Raw genomic sequence first — 20290 nt, forward strand, 5'->3', positions numbered from 1 at the left:
ATGAAATATAAGCATATTTCACCCAGAGGGAGGGTTCCTGTAACATCCCTGATGATTGAGCCTTGGGACTGACACCCATCATTTGGGCACTGTTCCATTTCTTACACGTGTCATCTCCTTCAGTGCGAAGGGGGTGACACAAGGGCATGCACACTAGGATGGAGATTAGCGAGAGCCGTGTTGGGGCTGCCACCAGGAAAATGCACTCACTGTTCCAGATCTGAACCAAAGCTGTTGCCCTATACCTCGGCACTCAGGGCAAGCAGACTGGGTTATTCGCATGTGCCCACTTTTTTCATATGTCATTACACCCCTATAATTTGTATTGCAAACATCTTCCCTCCCTTCTCTCTGTACAGTTTGGAGCCTCACTGAACCTTGATTACTGCAATAGCCTTCTTCCAAATTGGTCTCTCTGTCATCTTATTCACCCAGGCCGATCCCTGACTATTCCTTATAAAACTAGAATCCAAATTATGCATGGATTAAGGTGTGTGTTTCCCCTTTCCATGCTGAAAACACACACACACACACACACACACACACACACACACACACACACACACACACTGTTCCTAACACTCATACTAGTAAAAGCCAAACATGACATTTATTCTAAGTCAGAGAACTTAGAATATGCTAATATCAGAGCTAGAAAGAAGCCTAGAGATTATCTAAGTTAACATTTTCCAGTGAGTATTCAAGAATAAATTTCATAATCGCTACCTGGGAAATTTGTTAAAAATGCAGACTTCCAGACTCCCTCCACCTGACCAAACTCATCTTCTTGGAGTGGATCTAAGTGCATTTGGAAGCCACTTTCCCAGTTGGTTTTATGCACAGTAATGATTGAGAGCCACCTGATCTACATTCAACAGATGCTGCTGAGATTTGAGGAGGACCAGACCTCTCATTAGCAGCAGGTCTAGAGAGTTAGAACTTAAATCCAGAATCACTGCCTCCATGTTCATCTTCTCGCTGCCCTGCACTTTGACAGCTGATGAGGAGGACCTGGGAGGATTATGACTGCAGGATGCAAGAGTCTCCTCAGCTCTGGGGATCAGAGCATGGTCCTGGCAAATAAGAAGCTCACATATTAGGGGGAGGTAAATGTATGTTCAGCAAACTAACATGGTACAGTGAGCACTATATGGGAGCAGAGCACCAGGGCATTCAGACCAGGAGTAGTGGGGGGGGCATTAATTATTCGCAGGGCTAATAAATCCCAGGAAGTGTTCACTAACAAAGTATCTAGTCACTGACTAAACTGGCTGGTTTCTCAACATTGTCTGGCTCATTGTAACTTAAAGAGAACTCTTTGTTCATAGACCTTAATCTGTTGCCAAAATGTTTGTACCTTATGTTCCCATTTCACAAGGATTTCTGGTCAAAACTGTGCACCCACATCCTCCTAATGAACCGAGTGTCCAACAAAACAAGGATTTTTGGTCTCCTTATGAAGGCCATTGTGTCTTCATAGGACCTCTCTGTCCAGGAACATCCCTAATGAGGTATGGAAAGGCACTTACTACCCAGACACAGACATTCCGCTGGTGTGATAACCGCAGACGGAAGTTTTCTCTGCCTCCTGGAAACGAAGCCAAGCTTTCTCCTCTCGGAAGCCATGAGGATTGCTGTCTTCCTCTGTACCATTCTTCTCTCTATGAGCCAAGTTCCACCAGGTAACCAAATCAACTCCACAGAAGCCATGGTAAGGGCGAAGTGCCTGGACCTCATGGGGATCCAGTGCTCAGAGCAGAAGTCTGTCACCTGTGGCCTGAGGAGGGTCTCATAGCAAACTTGGAAGACCTGTTGGCTGAGAGCCCTCAGCCACTTACCTGCAGCCATGTCTCATTAGCTCTCCGTAGCCACTCTCAGATGAAATGAAATTGAGGGTGTTTCAAGTGCTTGAAACCTTATCTGCTCCATTTCTAAAAATAAAATTAATTAGGCAAATTTACTAGCAGTTTCTAGACCTAGATAACAAACAAAACAAAACAAAAATGGTGTGTTAGTCTACTAAACTTGACCTCCAAAACTCCTCCACTTACTTTCAGCAAAAGATCTGCAGAGGCCGAGTTACCCTAAGATGATGGCCTGAGAGCTACACCAGAGCTGTAGGACCCCAGGAAGGGATTAGTGAGGGGGGGTAGTATTTGAAAGGTGTACTGTGCATCTAAGAATTCTCCAACTTGTGCCTCCATAATGTTGGTCCCTGGGCTTGGCTCGCCTAGTGATGCTCCATCTCCACCCTTGGCTTTTCCTCTTCCTTTTCAATGTCTAGTCTTCTGAAGTAGAAGTTAAACAAAGAGATCAGAGACAACACTGCACTAAAGTGTATCTTCTCACACTCAGCATGCACAGGTGCATCCCAGGTGTGAGGCATCTGTGGGCATCTCCTTGCTTTCACCCAAGGAGATGACCAGACACCCAAGATAGATCAGGAAATTTCCTACAACTCCTGGGCGTGTAGACTTCTGCGTGTGTAGATCCAAAGAGGAATAAGCAACCTATTGCTCTACATCTAGTGGAATATCTTATCTTTTCCTGAGAATTTAGGCCCTCAAGGGTCAGGAAAGAGTACCCAAGTAGTCAGACGTGTGGAAATGTGGACAATCCTCTTATGTTTTAAGGAATTGTTGGTTGCTATGCTTTCTGTTGTTTGGAAAAGGAAACGTCCCCAATTTTTCAACAGAAAATATACTGGGGGGCATGCCTATTCTTGGTGAATCCAGGCTTGCCTGTCTAAATTTGTGTTTTGAAGGAATACTGTGAACAGGTAGATAGTACTTCAGGTTTGGGGGGTTGTGGGTGCAGCTTGTGAGGCAAATTTCAACTCGATTTTAGAACTACTCTGGAGGAAGTAGACGGGGAGGTTGCAGTCGGGGGAGACTGGAGGTGAGAAAACAGTTCCATTTCTCTTCTCATGTACTAACCTCAGAGGACCCTTCTAGTGGCGACAGGGCAGACAATCTGCTAATTAGGCATCACTGTGCACCCTTACTAGGAAGCAGCATGTGAGGGAAAGAAGATGTGATGGCCCTTCACTTCCACAAAGTCATGGGCCAGCCACCTTCATTGCCAGGGAACAGACAGCAAGCCCCAAGCACGGCATTAGCATGTGGTGGAGGAGAGGTTTCCTACATGGGACCTATGAGAAAACAACTGAAAGAAAGGCAAATCAAGAGCAATGCGGTATTTGAGAGCCCAGATCCTGAGCCTTACAGGACCTGACTGGGAGTCAGAACCATGGCATCTATTTAGCACTAAGAGTGCTTGAGGCTCTCTGTCCATGGTTTCCACCTGACTCTCTCCCTCAGTGACAGTCTGCATGTGTGTCCATGTGTGTGCATGTGTGTCTCTGTATATGTGTGGAGTGTGTGACTACCCCACACTCTACTAGTATAAGGGAATGAATGGCCCAAAAAGTAAGAAAAATACCCTGAATGTTACCTGGCTTCTTACACACATAGGTAACAGTGGGTCATATTTTTACAGAGCTCCTTTGTGATTTAAAAGGAAATGTTCAGTTGTCAACTGCCACAAAACTGCACACTTACCTCCAAGATGTGTGCCACCAAAGTGACAACACATGTCTGTATCAACATACTAAAGGATAGAAAATAGCTCTGCATTAACTAAGTATTGCATAACCGTTGGCTGAATGCCTGTGATATGCCCTTGAGCTGGGCTCTGGGATGTACATACAGAAAAGAGTAAGGCGTTCATCACCCAGCAGTGGGGTCAGGTGGAGGCAGGACAGCAGAATAGAATGCAAGATGTGCCCCAACAGAGGGACGTCCCAGAGTGACTTCTCACATGTCGCAGGACATGCCAGTGCTTCATCTTCTCATATACTAACCTCAGATGACCCTTCTAGTGGCAACAGGCCAGTTCTAGCCCAATGTCATTGGGGCCCATCTACACAGTAGTTGAGCTGGTAGCAGATAGAAGGAAGAGATGTGCGGCCCAGGGAATGAAAAACTCGGATTCCAAGTGGTTTCTACACAGTGCTCAACAATGACAATGGCCACTGATTTTAAAAACAACAACAACATACCCTTAAGTTATTTCTGAATTCGTCTATAAGGTAAAAATATGATGTTGCATATTTGATCTTCATAGCCATAAACCGATTGCTTTGTGAACATTGAAGAGTTACATTCAATGTATTGCATCTTGGTTTCAAGAGGCATTTTCTGGATGTATATAAATGCTCTATAATGATGAGAAGCTATTCAAGAATTGGCCTTTGGTTCCAGAATAAAGAGACCGAGGCATGCTGGCTTGGATACCTCTTATTATCATTAGCAGTCCAGGGCTGATTTAAAACAAAACCCGACCTGCGCATCAGCACGAGGAGCTACTCGGGAGTGAGAAGGGCTGGGAGAAGCTGGTGCATCTGCCTGGAACTTCCAGCGGGGCGCAGCTCCCCAGCCTGGCCTGTTGTTACTTAGACACACCCAGCATTGCCACATTCCCCCAAAATGCCAAGAATCTAAATCTTTGTGTGAAAGCGGATTTTTAAGTGTTGGTTTAAGGAATCAAAAACAGCAACAGCAATCCACACAATATTATTTCCAGACACGCTCCCCCTCCATGTGCTTTAATAGACATTCAGGGAGGCGAATCAATAGTTACAATAACCCTCTTTTCTGTACAGCCAGGGGCAAATTCAAGGAGATCTGTGAGCGTCCAAACGGCTCCTGCCAAGAATTCTGCCTCGAAACAGAAATCCACTCTGGGAGATGTCTAAGCGGCCAGCCGTGCTGCCTGCCCCTGGGGCACCAACCGCAGATCGACCCGACGACACCCCCTCCGTACTGAGGCCTTTCAGAGGGTCTTGCTTGTTTGGATGTTTCCTTCTCTGGTTCTCCATCTCCATCTCCCGCGCTCTGTCTTGTCTTTCACAGGGATTCTCGCTGAGTCCTCAATAAATAATAAAGAAGCACTCGCAAACACAAAGCCACTGTGCACACCCATGTGCTCTATTTCGCTGCATCGCTATCTGGTCACATCTTTCTGTCTGGTCTTCTGGTCTTCATGAGCACCTGGCTGAGCTCCAGGCTTCATGGGGACACTTTCATTCACCCCACCCTTTGTGCCTGGCCCCGGAACCTTCAGCCTTCACCAGGGTGTCTGCTTTTGCCTTGGGAAGATGCTCAACCTTGTTCCATGGGGCTCTGTCCCTGATGAAGGGCAGCCCACAGGTACCCTGCAGTCAGACCCCCCCTCCCGCCCCAGTCAGTGAGCTATCATCAGAATCCTGCACCAGGGACAGAGTCACAGCTGAGAAAACTTCCCCAAGGCAGTAATCACTCAGGGCCTCTCCATGTGCTCCTGGCTAAGACTGGATTCCTTGGGTCCCACTTTCCACCGGGCTTGGTCACTAAGCTTCCCTCCCCCTGGGAACCAGGGCCTCAGCTTCCTCTGCCCACCCTGAAAATGACCACAGACCCAAGGGCTTGAGGCACAACAACGAGTTCTGTAGGGCAGAAGTCTGACCTGTAGCTCAGGGCTAAATTAAGGCTCAGTGGTCAAGGCTGCATCCCTTTCTGGAGACTCCTTCCTCCACATTCTTGACACTAATGGGGAGTTGCTGCTTTTTGTCAGCAGCCACCAGGCTTCACCCATCTTTAAAGCCAGCGATGGGCATCCCTCCTTCTCACCTCCTAACACTCCTCTTCTACCTCCACGCCCCTTTGGGACCCCTGTGATGCCATCAGCCCATCTGGGTAAGCTGGGTAATCTCCCTGCTTTAAGGCAACGTGATTGGCAACTTTAACCCTAGCTTCAACTTCTTGGCTGTGTCAGGTGACATAGTCATAGTTCCAGGGATGAGAATATGTCCTTCTTTGCCAGAGGAGGTGTGACACTATTTTACCGACAATAGCCACCGAAGGTTTGCCCACATCAGTCACCCATTTGTTCTACTTAGAGATGGTTTTAGTTACTTTGTGTAGAGAAACCATCATTGTTAGAGTTTTCTTTTGGGTGAAAAGTCACAGAGCCTCCCTTGGTCCTGGGAAGAAGATAGAATCAATGAATATTTTCTTCTTCTGTCTCCAGAAGTCAGCCATCTTTTAACTGAGAGTTTGTGCCCTTTGACCACCATCTCTCTAATTCCTACCATCCCCACCCTCACCCATCCCCTGCTCTCTTCTCTCTTACTATGAGTGCCACTGTTTTAGATCCTGCATGCACGATCACACAGTATTTTTCTTTCTGGGTCTGACTTAGTTCACCTAGTATAATGTAAAGTAATCGCTCTATATAAAATGCTAATATGCAAATAGACTGAATGGCATAACGAAACAACCGGTTGCTATGACATGCGCTGACCACCAGGGGGTGTGTGCGGAACATGGTAGGTGTTGGCAGCAGAGTGTGGAATATGGTGGGTGTCGGCTGTAGTGGGATGGCAGAGCAGGTGAGCAGGGGCACCAGACCAAGGCAGTGCACTGGTCACTGTCATTGGGGCGAGTCTCTGGTGGTTACTGAAAATTCTTTGCTCCTGCGTGCCATGGTCCTGCCCAGCACTCACACCTGCTTCCAGTGCTGGCCCTGATCACTTGGTGCCTCAGGGCTTCTCCACCTCCCCCTGCTCCTGAGGGGAAATCAGGGCAGCAGCCGCTGCTCACACCCGCTGCTGGTGCTGGCCTCAATCACTCCGCACTGTGAGCAGGTGCAAGCGGGGCCAGCACCATCAGTGTGTGGGAGTGGCAGTGGTGGGAGTGGGGCTGCCAGTGGGAGGGACCAGGTGGGGGCACCAAGGATGGGCCGAGACTCACCCCTGTGCCCACTGCAACCTCAGGGCCCACAGTTCCTTTCAAGGTGCACAAATTCATGCACTTGGGCCCCTAGTATAGTTCATAATACTGTATAACTATGAATGATGCCAGGTGGGTACTAGACTTACGGGGGGGGGGGGGGGTGTCACTTTGCACATTATATAAATGTCTAATCATTCTGCTGTGCATCTGAAACTAATATAATATTGTATGTCAACTGTAATTGAAAAATTAGAAAAAAAAAGAAAAACTAAGAAAAAAAGAGAATTTGCTGTATCTCTTCAGCCAGAACATGAGTAATCCTAGCTTCCACCCCCATAACTTCCCTGTACCTCTGTGGCCTGGAGGAGGCCCAGTCATGCAGAAAACCTACACTGTTATCTCTGTCAGTCCTAAGTGTAAATCAATAGGCACTGTTCCCAAGACAGGAAAGCATCCGGTCTGGCTTGGCTCCTGATGCATGTATATAACCCAAACTTTCCCCAGGTTCATTCAAAGTCAGCTTCAACACGATGGCCCTAGAGCCAAGCCTAGCCCTAAGAATTGTCCAAAAAACTAGAAACAAACAAACAAAGGAACTTTGCAGGAGGATTTAGATGCTGTAAACCACAGTTCTCAACTGGAGATGCTTTTGCTTCAGCACCTAATTGGTAATGTCTGGAGACACTTTTGGCTGTGACAACCAGAAGGATGCCAGTGGCATCTGTGGGTTGAGGCCAGGGATGCTACCAACCACCCTACAATGTGTGAGCACTGGGCAGGACCATGGCATGTAGGAACAAAGAATTTTCAGTAAAATAATCCCCCCATGACCTTCAGGCACAATTATCTGCTCCAAGTGTCCAGTGCTGATGTCAGAAAACTCTGCTCCAGGCTGTGACCCATGAGAAGAAGCAGAAGGGGACAAATGCCTGGCCTCGAGGGCATCTCTCCTAGGAAACCCATGTCACCTCTGCACCCCTCCTCCTGCATCTACGCCCCAAATGCTTCACCTTAACTCAGGGACAGGCCGCATCTGACAGTCACTCTTTGACATTCCAGCATCATGGTTGATGTTGTCATTCTTACATACTGTTTCTCTCTTGTTTTTGCTTCTCCCCCCTTTTCAGGGCTTAACACACGTCTGGGCCAATTAGCATCAGATCCAACTGCCCAAAAGAATCTGACTTAGTTCTTCCTCAGGTCCAGACCAACTCATAAAACTGTTTCCGTGGGTTACTTCAAACCTGCCAAAGAAATCACAAATGAGCTTGCAACCTACTCACGTAGAACATTTGCATGTCAAAAATAATTAAGACCAAGTAAAACACTGCTTCCACTTTGTCACTTTGTCCTTCTTCTATACTATGCCCCTTGGTGACACGGAGAACAGGACCCTGCACTTATTTCCCAGACTCCTTTGCAGAGTGGCTGGGAGAGCTTGAATTCTGGAGATGAGGGAAGGGCTTTCCTTTCTCATTTTTATTCCTGTCGCCATTGTCACAGCAGTGACTTCTCACTACAGCCATCACAGTCGGCTCCTGTCCACCTTCTCATGGTGCTCTACAACTCATCTTAGGTCTTCCGAAAGGTCTCTTCTCAGAGCGCCACAGGCACCAATGACAGTTGGGAAGGTGGCCTGCCCGGGGAGCCCTCCCAGACAGCATGGAAGGCTGGATGCTGCCGCCAGCTGTTATCTCCAGGTTACCTCCGCACTCCCTAACTCTAACCCTAACCTCAACACCTGTGCAACAATCATGACTTAAATCACCATTGTTTTGACCCAGTGGTCGGCAAACCGAGGCTCGAGAGCCACACATGGCTCTTTGGCCCCTTGAGTTTTTAGCAAAGGCCAGCTTAGGAGTACCCTAATTAAGTTAGTAACAATGTACCTACCTATATAGTTTAAGTTTAAAAAATTTGGCTCTCAAAAGAAATTTCAATCGTACTGTTGATATTTGGCTCTGTTGACTAATGAGTTTGCCCACCACTATTCTGACCGATCCAGTGGATACCCCTCTGCTTCTCCTATGGCTGCTGCTCACACAATGACTACATCATATCACGGTGTGTAGGACACACAGCTCTAGTTACCTGTTGAACAGGTGGGCAGGGAGCAATGTAGGCTGGAATGCACCACTCACAGCTGATAGAGCAGGTAGGTGTGAAATACATGAAGACCAACTCTAGAGGATCTAAAACAATAAATGGTCAGGCCAAATTTGGAAGACATGTTCTACTCTAAACATCATACATGTGACATATAATTCAATTTCTATTTTCTCCAGAGCATAAGAACAGATTACATATTTCTTCCAAGACCCTCAATAATTCTAAGTGAAAAGAGCACAGACAGGCATATTTGATCCTAAAGAAATGCAAATGGAATTTAATAACAAATAATAAAATACTTAAAAAACATTCTTAATAATTAGAAAGGAAATGATAAAAAAACTACTCCTAATACTGGTTTGCTGATCAGATAAGCTAAAGTTACTCCTACCAAATGTTAGACAATATAAAATAGAAAATTTTATTCAACTTGTGTAATTCTGACAGTGACTGTGTTCAACAGTGTATCTATTTAAACATAATTTCTACATTTCTCTCTCCTTTAATAACAAAAGATCATCACCCCCCATACCCCCCCACACACTTACAAACACAAAATTATTTTAGGGAAAAATAGAGGCTGAGAAATGAACTCATAAAGATTGAGCATTAACCTAAAAGAGACAGAAATCCAAAAGAATTTGCTTTAACAATAGAAGACTGAGATAGAACATACAATTTCTTTATACATATGAATAAATTTGCCTTGCTAAAAAATGCTTTAAAACATCTATCAGCACATTGCATAATAATGAAATAGAAGAAGCTAGTTTTAAAATAAGGATTTCCTATTAGATACCATTATTTAAAATTGTTCTAGAAATTCTAGGTCCCAAAATTAGTCAATAGAAGGGAACAAAAATAAAAAAGTAAAAGCTAAAATGAGAAGACTTTTTCAATGTTTGATAAGGCTATTTTGTTTTTAATCCTCATCTGAGGATATGTTTTAATTGATTTTTAGAGAGAAAGGAAGGGAGAGGAAGAGAGAGAGAGAGAGAGAGAGAGAGAGAGAGAGAGAGAGAGAGAGAGAGAGAGAAGAGAGAGGTTTCTCAATTGGTTGCCTCTGGTACTCACCCTGAGTAGGGTTCTAACCAGCAATTGTTTGGTGTATGGGATGATGCTCCAGCCAACTGTGCCACCTGGCTAGGGCTGACCATGCTATTTTTTGACAATGGAAAAATATCACTGAAAATCTTTATGACCCATAGAGCGGCAGCTTCTGACTTGGCTCCCAAGAATGCCCACCTCCAGTCTTCTTGCCCTGTCTCATCCCCTCCCCTGGAGTGTGGGGTGGATCTAGCAGCTTGCTTCTAATGAACAGATTATGGCAACAGTGATAATCTATTTCTGACCTGTGACTGAGCTTTAAAAGACTGAGATTTCCATGCTGCTCACACTCCCCCTTTTCCTGTTTGCTCGGACCCATCCAGCTTCCATGCTGGGAGGTGCTCCATGGAGAGGTCCACATGGCAAGGAGCTGAGCATGTCCAGCAGCCCAGAGGTGACTGAATCCTGCCCAGAATCCCATGCGTGCCTTAAGACAGACCCATGCATCGGGACACCTGTCCTACAGCAACTCTGAGAAGTTGTTTAAGCTACTATGATTTGGGGTAATTATGTAGCAATTGGTACCAACATACAGACAGAATTGAGGAAGGTGGTTAATTTAAGATTAGAATTGGAAACCAAACCCATATCACCCAGAACACATATCTTAAACTTGACCTACTTAAGAGATGAGAAAGGGGGGGGGGGCAAATTTCCAGAAAAAGGTAAAGTGAAAAAATGAAGCTTAGAACATAGGAAAATACAGAAATTCTTAATTGTCAGTATCTAATGTGTTTTTAAATTATGATGAGAAGTATATTTTTAGATAACAGGAGCCTATATTCTATTGTTACATCTTGAAAAACAATGAATGAGTTACCAGATCTTTCAAATAACCCTAAATTTTCATATGCTATTAAGCACTTAAAATTTTAACTTCTTAATTATTTACCATATAACACATTGATAAATATATATACCAGAGGCCTGGTGCATGGATTTGTGCACCTGTGGGGCCCCTCGGCCTGGCCTGCAGGGATCGGTCAAAACCAGCTCTCCGACATTCCCTGAGGGGTCCCGGATTGCAAGAGGCCAACAGTGCCCCAGCAGCACCCTAACCCACAGCCAATTCCGTGAGGAATCGAGCTCCCTCCTCCCTCCTCTCTGAGTCTGGGGTGCAGGTGAAACAGATTGGGGCTGACAGTGCCTCAGCAGCAACCTAACCCACTGCTGATTCTGTGAGGAATTGGGCTCCCTCTACTGGTTGGAGTGTCTGCCCCCTGGTAGCCATTGCACATCAGAGCTACTGGGCGAATGGTTGAACAGTCTGATGGTCGCTTAGGCTTTTATATATGAATATATGAATATATAAATATATTTATAAATATTCTATACTAGAGACCCATTGCAGGAAGATTCCTGTAATAGGGCTTCCTGTGGTGGTCTCTGCCACCCCACCTGCTTCCCTCCCTTCTCCACTGCCCTGCTTGCTTCTCCGAAGCTTTTCTCCCTTCTGCAGTGCTTGGCTTCCTTCTACGCTGTCTTCAGTCTTCGCTCTGCGCCTGAATATGCAAATTAACTGCCACCTTGGCTGGGTTAATGTGCATACTTGCTCCTGATTGGCTGGTGGGCATAGCAGAGGTATGGTCAATTTGCATGTTTCTCTTTTATTAGATAGGATAATAAAAGCCTAATATGCTAAGTGTCCGGTTGTCTGGTGACCAGTCGACTATTCAACCAATCAAAGTGTAATATGCTAATGATATGCTAAGGCCTCTCAGCCACTCACTATCACGTGCACTGACCACCAGGGGGCAGAGAGTCTACTGGTCAACCAGTTGCTATGATGTGCACTGACCACCAGGGGGCAGATGCTCTGGCCAGTGGGTTAGCTTGCTGCTGGGGTCTAGCCAATCAGGACTGAGCAAGACAGGCCAGACATGCCTTGGAGCCCTCCCGCAGTTCCTCCCCAGCTGGCCAACCTCCTGCATCCCTCCCCGGCTTTGATTGTGCACCAGTCAGGTCCCTTGGCCTGGCCTGTGCCCTCTAGCGATCTAGGACACTTCAGGAGATGTTGGAAAGCGATGTCTCCTGCCTCCATGGCAGCTCTAAGGATGTCCGGAGCGGGCCTAAGCCTCAGTAGGACATCCCCCAAGGGCTCCCATACTGTGAGAGGGCTCAGGTCAGGCTGAGGGACCCCCCTGAGTGCATGAATTTAATGCACCAGGCCCCTCTAGTATATATATATATATATATATATATATATATATATATATATATATATCCTTCATTCTACACTACAATCAATACCTGTCGGTGTGTAAATAAAGATATACAATAAGAGAAAATGACATTTAACCAAGTAAAAAATAAGGAGGCAATATTTTTAATGGCCAAGGCATGGCTGCCTGGGTGTGGTTTGATGGTGCATGGGGGCAGGTGAGGCAGCATCCTTGGGTTGGGGGAGGGAGAGTTGAACAAAAGTGAAATGGCAACATTGTGAGTCAGAAAATGCACAAAATTCACCAATATTCAAATTCAAAGCACTGGCAGACAATCCTCTCTTTCTGGTTCTCATATTTCAGGATCATATGACCATACACCATTATCTGAAGCTTTGGATGAAGCAATGAATGGAAACAAACAAACAAACACGCTAAGTGGGTATTTGTTTGCTGTCTTCCACTGTGATGATACAGCTCCTGATGACAGGAGATGTGAACAGAAACTGAATGTTGTCATTGCTTCTGCCCTCATCCCCATTACCTTTATTACCAGGAGCAATGACTTTTTTATCTGCAGGATCTGAAATGTCTCTTACATCTTCATCAGGGAGTCTTCCTTGTTCTTTCTTCTTCCAACAAGGACCATAAAGTTGAAAAAGAAACACCAAGTGATTGTTTATCACAGAGAACACTCTTGACCCAATTACTGTTGGGTGCTATTTCTTTATTTCTCTCTCTCTCTCTCTCTCTCTCTCTCTCTCTCTCTCTCTCTCTCTCTCACACACACACACACACACACACTCAGTAATGTAATTATATGCAGGTAGATAGGATTATTGGCATGGTTATCTATCTATCATCTATCTATCATCTATCTATCTATCTATCTATATCTATCTATCTATCTATCTATCTATCTATCTATCTATCTATCCTCTCTCTCTCTCTCTCTCTCTCTCTCTCTCTCTCTCTCTCTCTCTCTCATCATCTATCATCTATCTATCTGCCTAAGCAACCAATACGACTGGACGACCAGAGGACCGGACACCCAGATGGTAGCTATGATGCACAATGACCACCAGGGGGAAGCTGTTCAATTCAGGAGCTGCCCCCTGGTGGTCAGTGTGCTCCCACAGCCAATTTCCTGTGGCCAGCCAACCTCCTGCAGTCCCTCCTCCCGGCCGGCCAGCACCAATTGGCCCCTATCACCGGCCAGGCCAAGGGACCCCACCCATGCACTAATTCGTACACTGGGCCTCTAGTTTAAAATATTTTGATACAATCACCTCTTTGACATAAACTGGAAAACACCTGAATACAACTGTGACCCCTTCCTCTTCCCCCAACCTGTTCCTGCCATATTAAAGCATGCTTGCTTGAGGAGCAGGGAATGCTTGTATTACTAGGTATTTACTGCTGTATGGCACATGGCCAGAATTTAGCAGCTTAAAACAATAACCATTTTTACTGTCTAAGCAATTTACATGGTAAAGCTCATTTGCGCACCTTTGGCCCAAAAGCTCTTCTGAGGCTGCTGTCAAGCTTTGGCCTGGACTAGATGTTCATCTGTAGGCTTCCAGACTCCTGTAGTGATGATCAGGAATATATAAATATATATTTAGGGTCTTCACTGGCTGATCACTAGTCACCTATACCTGGCCCCAGGGGTCTTTCCCTAAGGCAGCTCAGAACATGGCAGCTGGCTTTACTTAGAGCAAGAGAGCAAGAGAGGGTGCCCAAGATGGAAAAGTGGTCCTCTTATAATCTAACCTAGGAAGTGGCATACCATCCCACCTGCTTGATTCTACCCGTTAGTCCAGTCCACTCTCGGGGAAGAATATCACACAATGGCGTGATCACAAGGAGGCAGAGGTCATTGGGGGCCATCATAGAAGTTGATGATTCTAGCATTCAACAGAGTGGATTTTTTATCCAGATAGTGCAATTTAGGTTTAAACAAAGGACAATTATTATAGTGACTATTCTGCTAAGAAAGCAAAAGATACCTATCCTGGGAAAAGTTTTCTAAAATGTATAGTTATGATTAAATTTCAGCAGTGGAATTCCAAGAACTTATTTTTTTCTATGTTTTCTACATGTTCTGTAATGCCAGGTTTAATTAAAAACAAACATTTATAAAAATAGTAAAAATATATTTCCAAAGGCCACAAAGTCTACAAAGAGGTTCAAATATGCTTTCAACATAGTTGCTATAAGGATGAAATACCAAACTATTTTGGAGCATGTTCTTTTTTTGTTGTTAATCCTCACTGAGGATATTTTTTTTCATTGATTTTTAGAGACAGTGTTAAGGAACGGGGAGAGACACACAGAGAGAAACATCTATGTGAAAGAGACACATCAATTGTCTCTGCATGCATCCCAACCAGGGCTGGGGATCAAGCCTACAACCGAGTTACATGCCCTTGACTGGAATTGAATCCAGGACCCTTCAGTCCATGGGCTTATGCTCTAATCACTGGGAAAAACAGGCCAGGCTGGAGCATGCTCTTGATCATCTTTTTCATGAAGCCTTTCCTGACATTCACATCCTCCCTTCCCCTTGGTATAAAGAACCACTATCTCCTTGGGCCTATTGTGTCCTTTATGTATATTAATGCCTGCATCCATTTTACTATTCATCTCCAATGACCTGATTGATCCAGCTGGTGTAACCTAGCTTTACAACACTGCCTGGCACACAGGAAGTCATCACGTATGGCCAGTGGTCACATATGCATGTGCCTAATGAAAGAAGGAGAGAACATGGCTTACAGGGAGGCTACCCCGACCCCTGGGGACATGGGCAGCATTGACTTTGGCTTTCTCCTCCATTGAGTTGCCAGCACAGTGTGTACCTTTGCGCCTGGAGATTTCCTGTGGAAGACTGAGTTCTTCTGGCTTTGTCAGGGTCTACTAACCAAGAACAAACCACAGGCCCGGGAGTATCATAAAAAGCCGGGGGCCTGCCATCCTCAGAGACTCTGGACTCTGACTGTTCTGATGACTTTCCTCTTCACTGGCTGATCAACCATGAGGCACCATGTGCTTCTCTCCACTCTCCTCCTTCTGACACTCTTACCCCCAGGTAAGGTGATTGCTAACCACTGGGGTCTGCGGTTTAGAAGGCTATCTGACAGGTCCAACAAAACCCTGGCATCAGTCTTATGGACTCATAGACCTACTATCAATAGCTTCTCTGGGACCATAACAGGGTAGGATAGGAATGAGACCACTCCTTTGCCATTGACCAAACTGCCTGCTGAGGTCACTTCTGCTTTCTCCATACTTTGTATCTTGGGATGCCTTGATGAGGCATGATCACTGATTTGTAGGCAGGTGAATCTGAAGGGCTTCAATGGCAGTGGCTTTTAAGATCTATCATTATATCTACTCACTAGGTCAAAGGAGATGGACAGAATCCCATCACCAGCAGCTGGTGCTAAGGGCTTGTCTTGGGGATCTCTGTCATGATGTGTTTGATACCTGAATGGATACAGATGTGCTCTCATTATGGAAGAGGTATGTCCATGGTTGTAAGAAGAGGCTGGGCATATACCTAGACACTTTTGGAAAGTAAAGGGACCCATGTTATAACTGCATTGGAACACACAGGCACAAAACAGAACTGTCCCAGCCAAACTGGTCACTGTCTCTAAATGGCACACACCCGGTGTTGGGTTTCAAAAGGAGGAGGGGTTACTGAGAAGATGATGTGCTCATCCACATTCTAGCAAGGGATTCTTGTGGTAAATGACAGCCACAAAAATGTTCCCAAAGCCTAAATCTGGTCCTGTGACATGAGGCTGGAGCACACACTTTGGAATACTAATGCATTAGTTATGCAGGAAGAAAGCAATTGTGCTGGGGAACGGAGAGGGTAATACAAAAGGTGATATTCTACAGTCACAAATCCTTTGTGTTATCAGGTTCAAACTCATCATTTTCAGAGACGAGGATGAGGTCTGTAGCAGCGCTCCACAAGTCTGGAACTTAAGTATTCGTACGTGCATCTGGAAACAATGCTCCAGGGCTTAAGAGGCCCATAGGCAATGGTGTAGAGAGACTTTAGTTTGTTCGTCAGGCAAGGCTACTCCATATCAGTGGGACAGAGCATATGTAGAAGACACATATTACACCAGATAGTCCTTCTGTTTGCACCTGGAAATATTTCAGTTTGGAGATGAGCTCTCATGATGGAAGAGGTATGTCCATGGTTGGAAAAGGAGGCTGCGCATATACCTTTTTATCCAACCTAGACCCTTTTGGAAAGTAAAGGGACCGCTGTTAATAACTGTATTAGAACGCTAAATTAAATCCTTTAATGTAGAGAAGGACTTGTTCAGATTGTACTCACTGCTAGGCACTCTTCTGAATTTCACCCTGGGGAGTATGATATCAATGGGGACTATCGAAGGCTATGGCTCAAATACAGAAAAATCTGCTGCTGGAAATGCAGCTGCCAATGTGAACTCCACGCTGTTCCCAGGCTGCTTATTCGTCAGCCTCCGCTGAACTGTGGACAATGCTGAATCAGACCATGTGGATTCATGAGTTTGTGGGCGTTCATGTGCTCACGATGGAAGCAGGAGTCAACAATGGTCAGAGCTGCGTGGGGGTTCTTCCGTCTCCACACCCCTGTCCAGGAAGGAGCTTTGAGACTCAAGTGGTCCAAATACTACCTCCTTGCCCAGTGGTCTCAGCTCTGTTGGCCCACCTAGTCCTTGCCTTTGCTTCTATGTCTTTATCTTTCACTCTGATACTTCCTTCTGGGCCCTCTATGGAATAGGCTGCCGTTTTGTAGTTTGCCACCTCCTTTTCTCCCATACTGGAGAGACCCAAGGCTCAGTTCCTGGTCCTCGTCTCTTCTCTCTCTCCATCCAGTCCTTGGGGCTAGTTCCATCCTTTTTAAATTCCCCTCTTGAATTTCTCTTTTGAACTCCAGTCTTATAATGAATATCCAATGGTGTATAATTTATATAATTATATGGACGTTTAATTTTAAAATCAATATTCAAAATGAGCTCCCAAGTTTCCCTCCATGAATCTCCTCCATAGTTTTACCCCAGCACGGTGGGTTGTGGCCAGCATTCCATGGAGCCTCTCTTGCGTCTTCCACACCATCTCATGTTCAATGGTTTCTACATCTGAACCCTGAAAGTGTCTCTCTGGGCTTCTGTCCCATGACCAGCCTCAGAGAATAACTGCCCCATACTCAGTGAAATGCCAGAGTGTTTATGGAATTTCTCTCTTTGTGGCAGAATAATATTCCATTGTTATACATACCACATTTTCTTCCTCCATCAACAGATTCAATGTCTGTCCTGATGATGGACTCTTGGGATCTTGGCTATTGTGAATATTTCTACCATGAACAATAGTGCTGATATCTCTTTGAGATAGTGATTTATTCTCCTTTGTATATATACCCGGAAGCAGGTTTGCTGAATCATATGGTAGTTCTGCTTTAAAATATTTGAGGAATCTCCATATTGTTTTCCATAGTGACTGCACTAATTTACAAACCCACGCCCAGTGTACCAGGGCTCTCTTTTCTTCACATCTTCACCAGTACTTGTTATCTCTTGTCTTTTTTTATAATAGCCATTCTAACAGGTGTGAGGTGGTATCTCATTGTGGCTTGGATTTGCACTTCGCTTCAGTTTAGTGATGCTAAGCTAAGCACCTTTTCATGTCCTTGTTGGCCATTTGTTAGTCTTTTTTGGAAAAAAAAAGTCTACTCAAGTCTTCTGTTCATATCTTAATTGGATTACCATTATTATTATTATTATTTTGCTGTTGAGTTGTATGGGTCCCTTATATATCTGGATAGTTATGATTTGCAATTTTTCCCCCATTCTGTGGGTTTCCTTTTCATTTTGTTGATGGCTTTTTTTTTTTTTTTTGCTGTGAAGAAGATTTTTAGTTTCATGCAGTCCCAGTTATTTATTTTCCTTTTATGACTTATTCTATTGGTATTACATCCAAAGGTCATTGCCAATACCAATGTCAAGTAAATTTGTTCTTATGTTTTCTTCTAGGAATTTTATGGCTTTGGGTCTTATGTTGAAGCTTTTAATCTACTTTAACCTTTTGCACTCGGATGTCGAGTGTGACGGTTATTGAATGTATCAATAATTTGAAATATAAAAAAATCCAAATAAATAAGTTTGTATGAAAAGAAACTCCAGTTTTTTATTCTACTGCCACGCTTTGTAAAATCTGGGGTATTTAAAAAATTAAATCCCGAGTAGAATAAAGGAATTGAGAAAAAAGCAAGCGAGTTCTAAGGGTTAAGGCAATTTTTGTGAGTTGTTTCATTGTTTTGATGTGACTATCCAGTTTTCCCAGCATCATTTATTGAAGAGACAGTCCTTTCCTCATTGGGTATTCTTGGCTCGTTTGTCAAATATTAGTTGACCACAAATACATGGGTTTATTTCTGGGCTCTCAATTCAGTTACCTTGGTCTATTCAATTTGTTTCTAGAGCAGTACCATACAGTTTTGATTAATATAGCTTTGGAATACACTTTACCTCCATCTTTGTTCTACTTTCTCAAGATTTCCTTAGCTATTCAGGGATTTTTTTAAGGTGTCATATGAATTTTAGAATTGTTTTTTCCAATATTTTCCATGTACACAGGTCTTTCTGTTCTTCAAATAAACTAAGCCTGGAGAATGAATGTGTTTTTATTCTCATCATTCAGATGTCATTTCAAAAGCTACATCCTTCTCAGAAAGCCTATATTTTATCAATTCCATAATCCAGACCTTTCCATTATCGCATTATTTTGTTCTAAACACTTGCCACTTTCTGATATTATATTATTCATTTATTTTTGTGTTGTCATTATTTCCTTTATTAAATATAAGTTCTGTGAGAGTACAAACTATTTCAGCTATTTTCAGTGTTCTATTATTAATATAAAGAAAAATGACTGACAAAGAGAAGATGTTAGTAAATCTTGGCTGAAGACCCATATAAACGAGTAAATGAAGAAAACAGGTATAGTTAAAATGTATATTTTATCCATCCACCTGTTGTTCCATTTTGCCATTTACCAAAGTCCTTACGTTAGAAAGGACAAGAACGTAAAGAAAAGGAAGGGCATTGTGAACACTCAGGCTGTTGGGTGAACAACAGAGACAGTGAGTGCGGTGGGGACACTGGGCAGAGCCTTCATCCAGCTCCTCCTCTCCACGTAGAAATGCTCAACCCAGAACTCTTCTGTCCGCACAGGCAGAGAGATTCACTCGTGGACTAATTGCCTCACAGACTCTCTTTCTCTGCAGTAAGAAGCGGTTTGGGTGCTGCTGAAAACCATTGTCTCAATCTGTCCGGCGTCTGCAGAAGAGACATCTGCAAAATCATAGAGGATACCATTGGTGGCTGCCGAAGAAGGTATAAATGCTGCAGAGCATGGTGGGTCCTGATACCAGTCCCCACACCAGTTATATATTCAGAATACCAAGAACCCCTGAAGCCTCGAGTGAAATGAAACGAGGAAAAGAAAGAATCCAAAGGAACATTGCTGGCATCTAACATTAGAATATATATATATATATATATATATATATATATATATATATATATATTGATGTATTCCAACTTTATGACCAACTTTTATTTTCCCGTGTCACTAAAAATAAATACATAATGATTTAAAATCTACCCACATGCTACTTCTTTGGATTCCTTTTCAGATCCAAACAATGTCTTTTAAAGTGAGAAAGGCCATTTATTTAACAATAAATGCATATTTTAAAATTTGTCACAGAAAGACCAAAAGGTTAACAAAAAAGTTGCAAAGGTGAAACTAATTACACAAAACATCATTAAATAGACACGCAGAGAAAATGCAAAGGCAAAACACAGAGGAAATTCAGAAAATATAAGGAAAGGGAAGAGATATAGATAAAGAAAGGGGACAAAATAGAAAGGGGAAAAAGAATAATTTGGGATAAACACAAAGATGGTAACTGCACAGCAGATAACTATAAAGAGGTGAAAACAAGAAAGGAGAGAGAATGAGAGGTTGAAGATAAACAAAAATGTATATTAAGTATCTAAACGATAAAACTTCAACAAACAAAGAGATCCTGATGTTACCCCCATGAAAGAACATTATGATCAT

General features: G+C 43.9%; 2 protein-coding genes across 2 annotated transcripts; both read left to right on the forward strand.

Annotated features, from left to right (window-relative positions):
- Window positions 1-1624: 1624 nt before the first annotated feature.
- Window positions 1625-4827, forward strand: DEFB108B (defensin beta 108B; the record flags this gene model as incomplete). The annotated part of the gene is made up of 2 exons (XM_079779043.1): window positions 1625-1682; window positions 4664-4827. 2 exons carry the CDS (start codon window positions 1625-1627, stop codon window positions 4825-4827), a joined length of 222 nt encoding a protein of 73 aa, XP_079635169.1.
- A 10330-nt stretch (window positions 4828-15157) lies between these two features.
- On the forward strand, window positions 15158-19654 carry LOC307103949 (beta-defensin 109-like; the record flags this gene model as incomplete). The annotated part of the gene is made up of 2 exons (XM_079778544.1): window positions 15158-15242; window positions 19449-19654. Exons 1-2 carry the CDS (start codon window positions 15188-15190, stop codon window positions 19652-19654), a joined length of 261 nt encoding a protein of 86 aa, XP_079634670.1. The 5' UTR covers window positions 15158-15187.
- Window positions 19655-20290: the final 636 nt, after the last annotated feature.

The sequence above is a fragment of the Cnephaeus nilssonii genome (genome assembly GCF_951640355.1).
Source record: "Cnephaeus nilssonii genome assembly, chromosome: 8".
In the NCBI taxonomy this organism is placed as follows: domain Eukaryota; kingdom Metazoa; phylum Chordata; class Mammalia; order Chiroptera; family Vespertilionidae; genus Cnephaeus; species Cnephaeus nilssonii.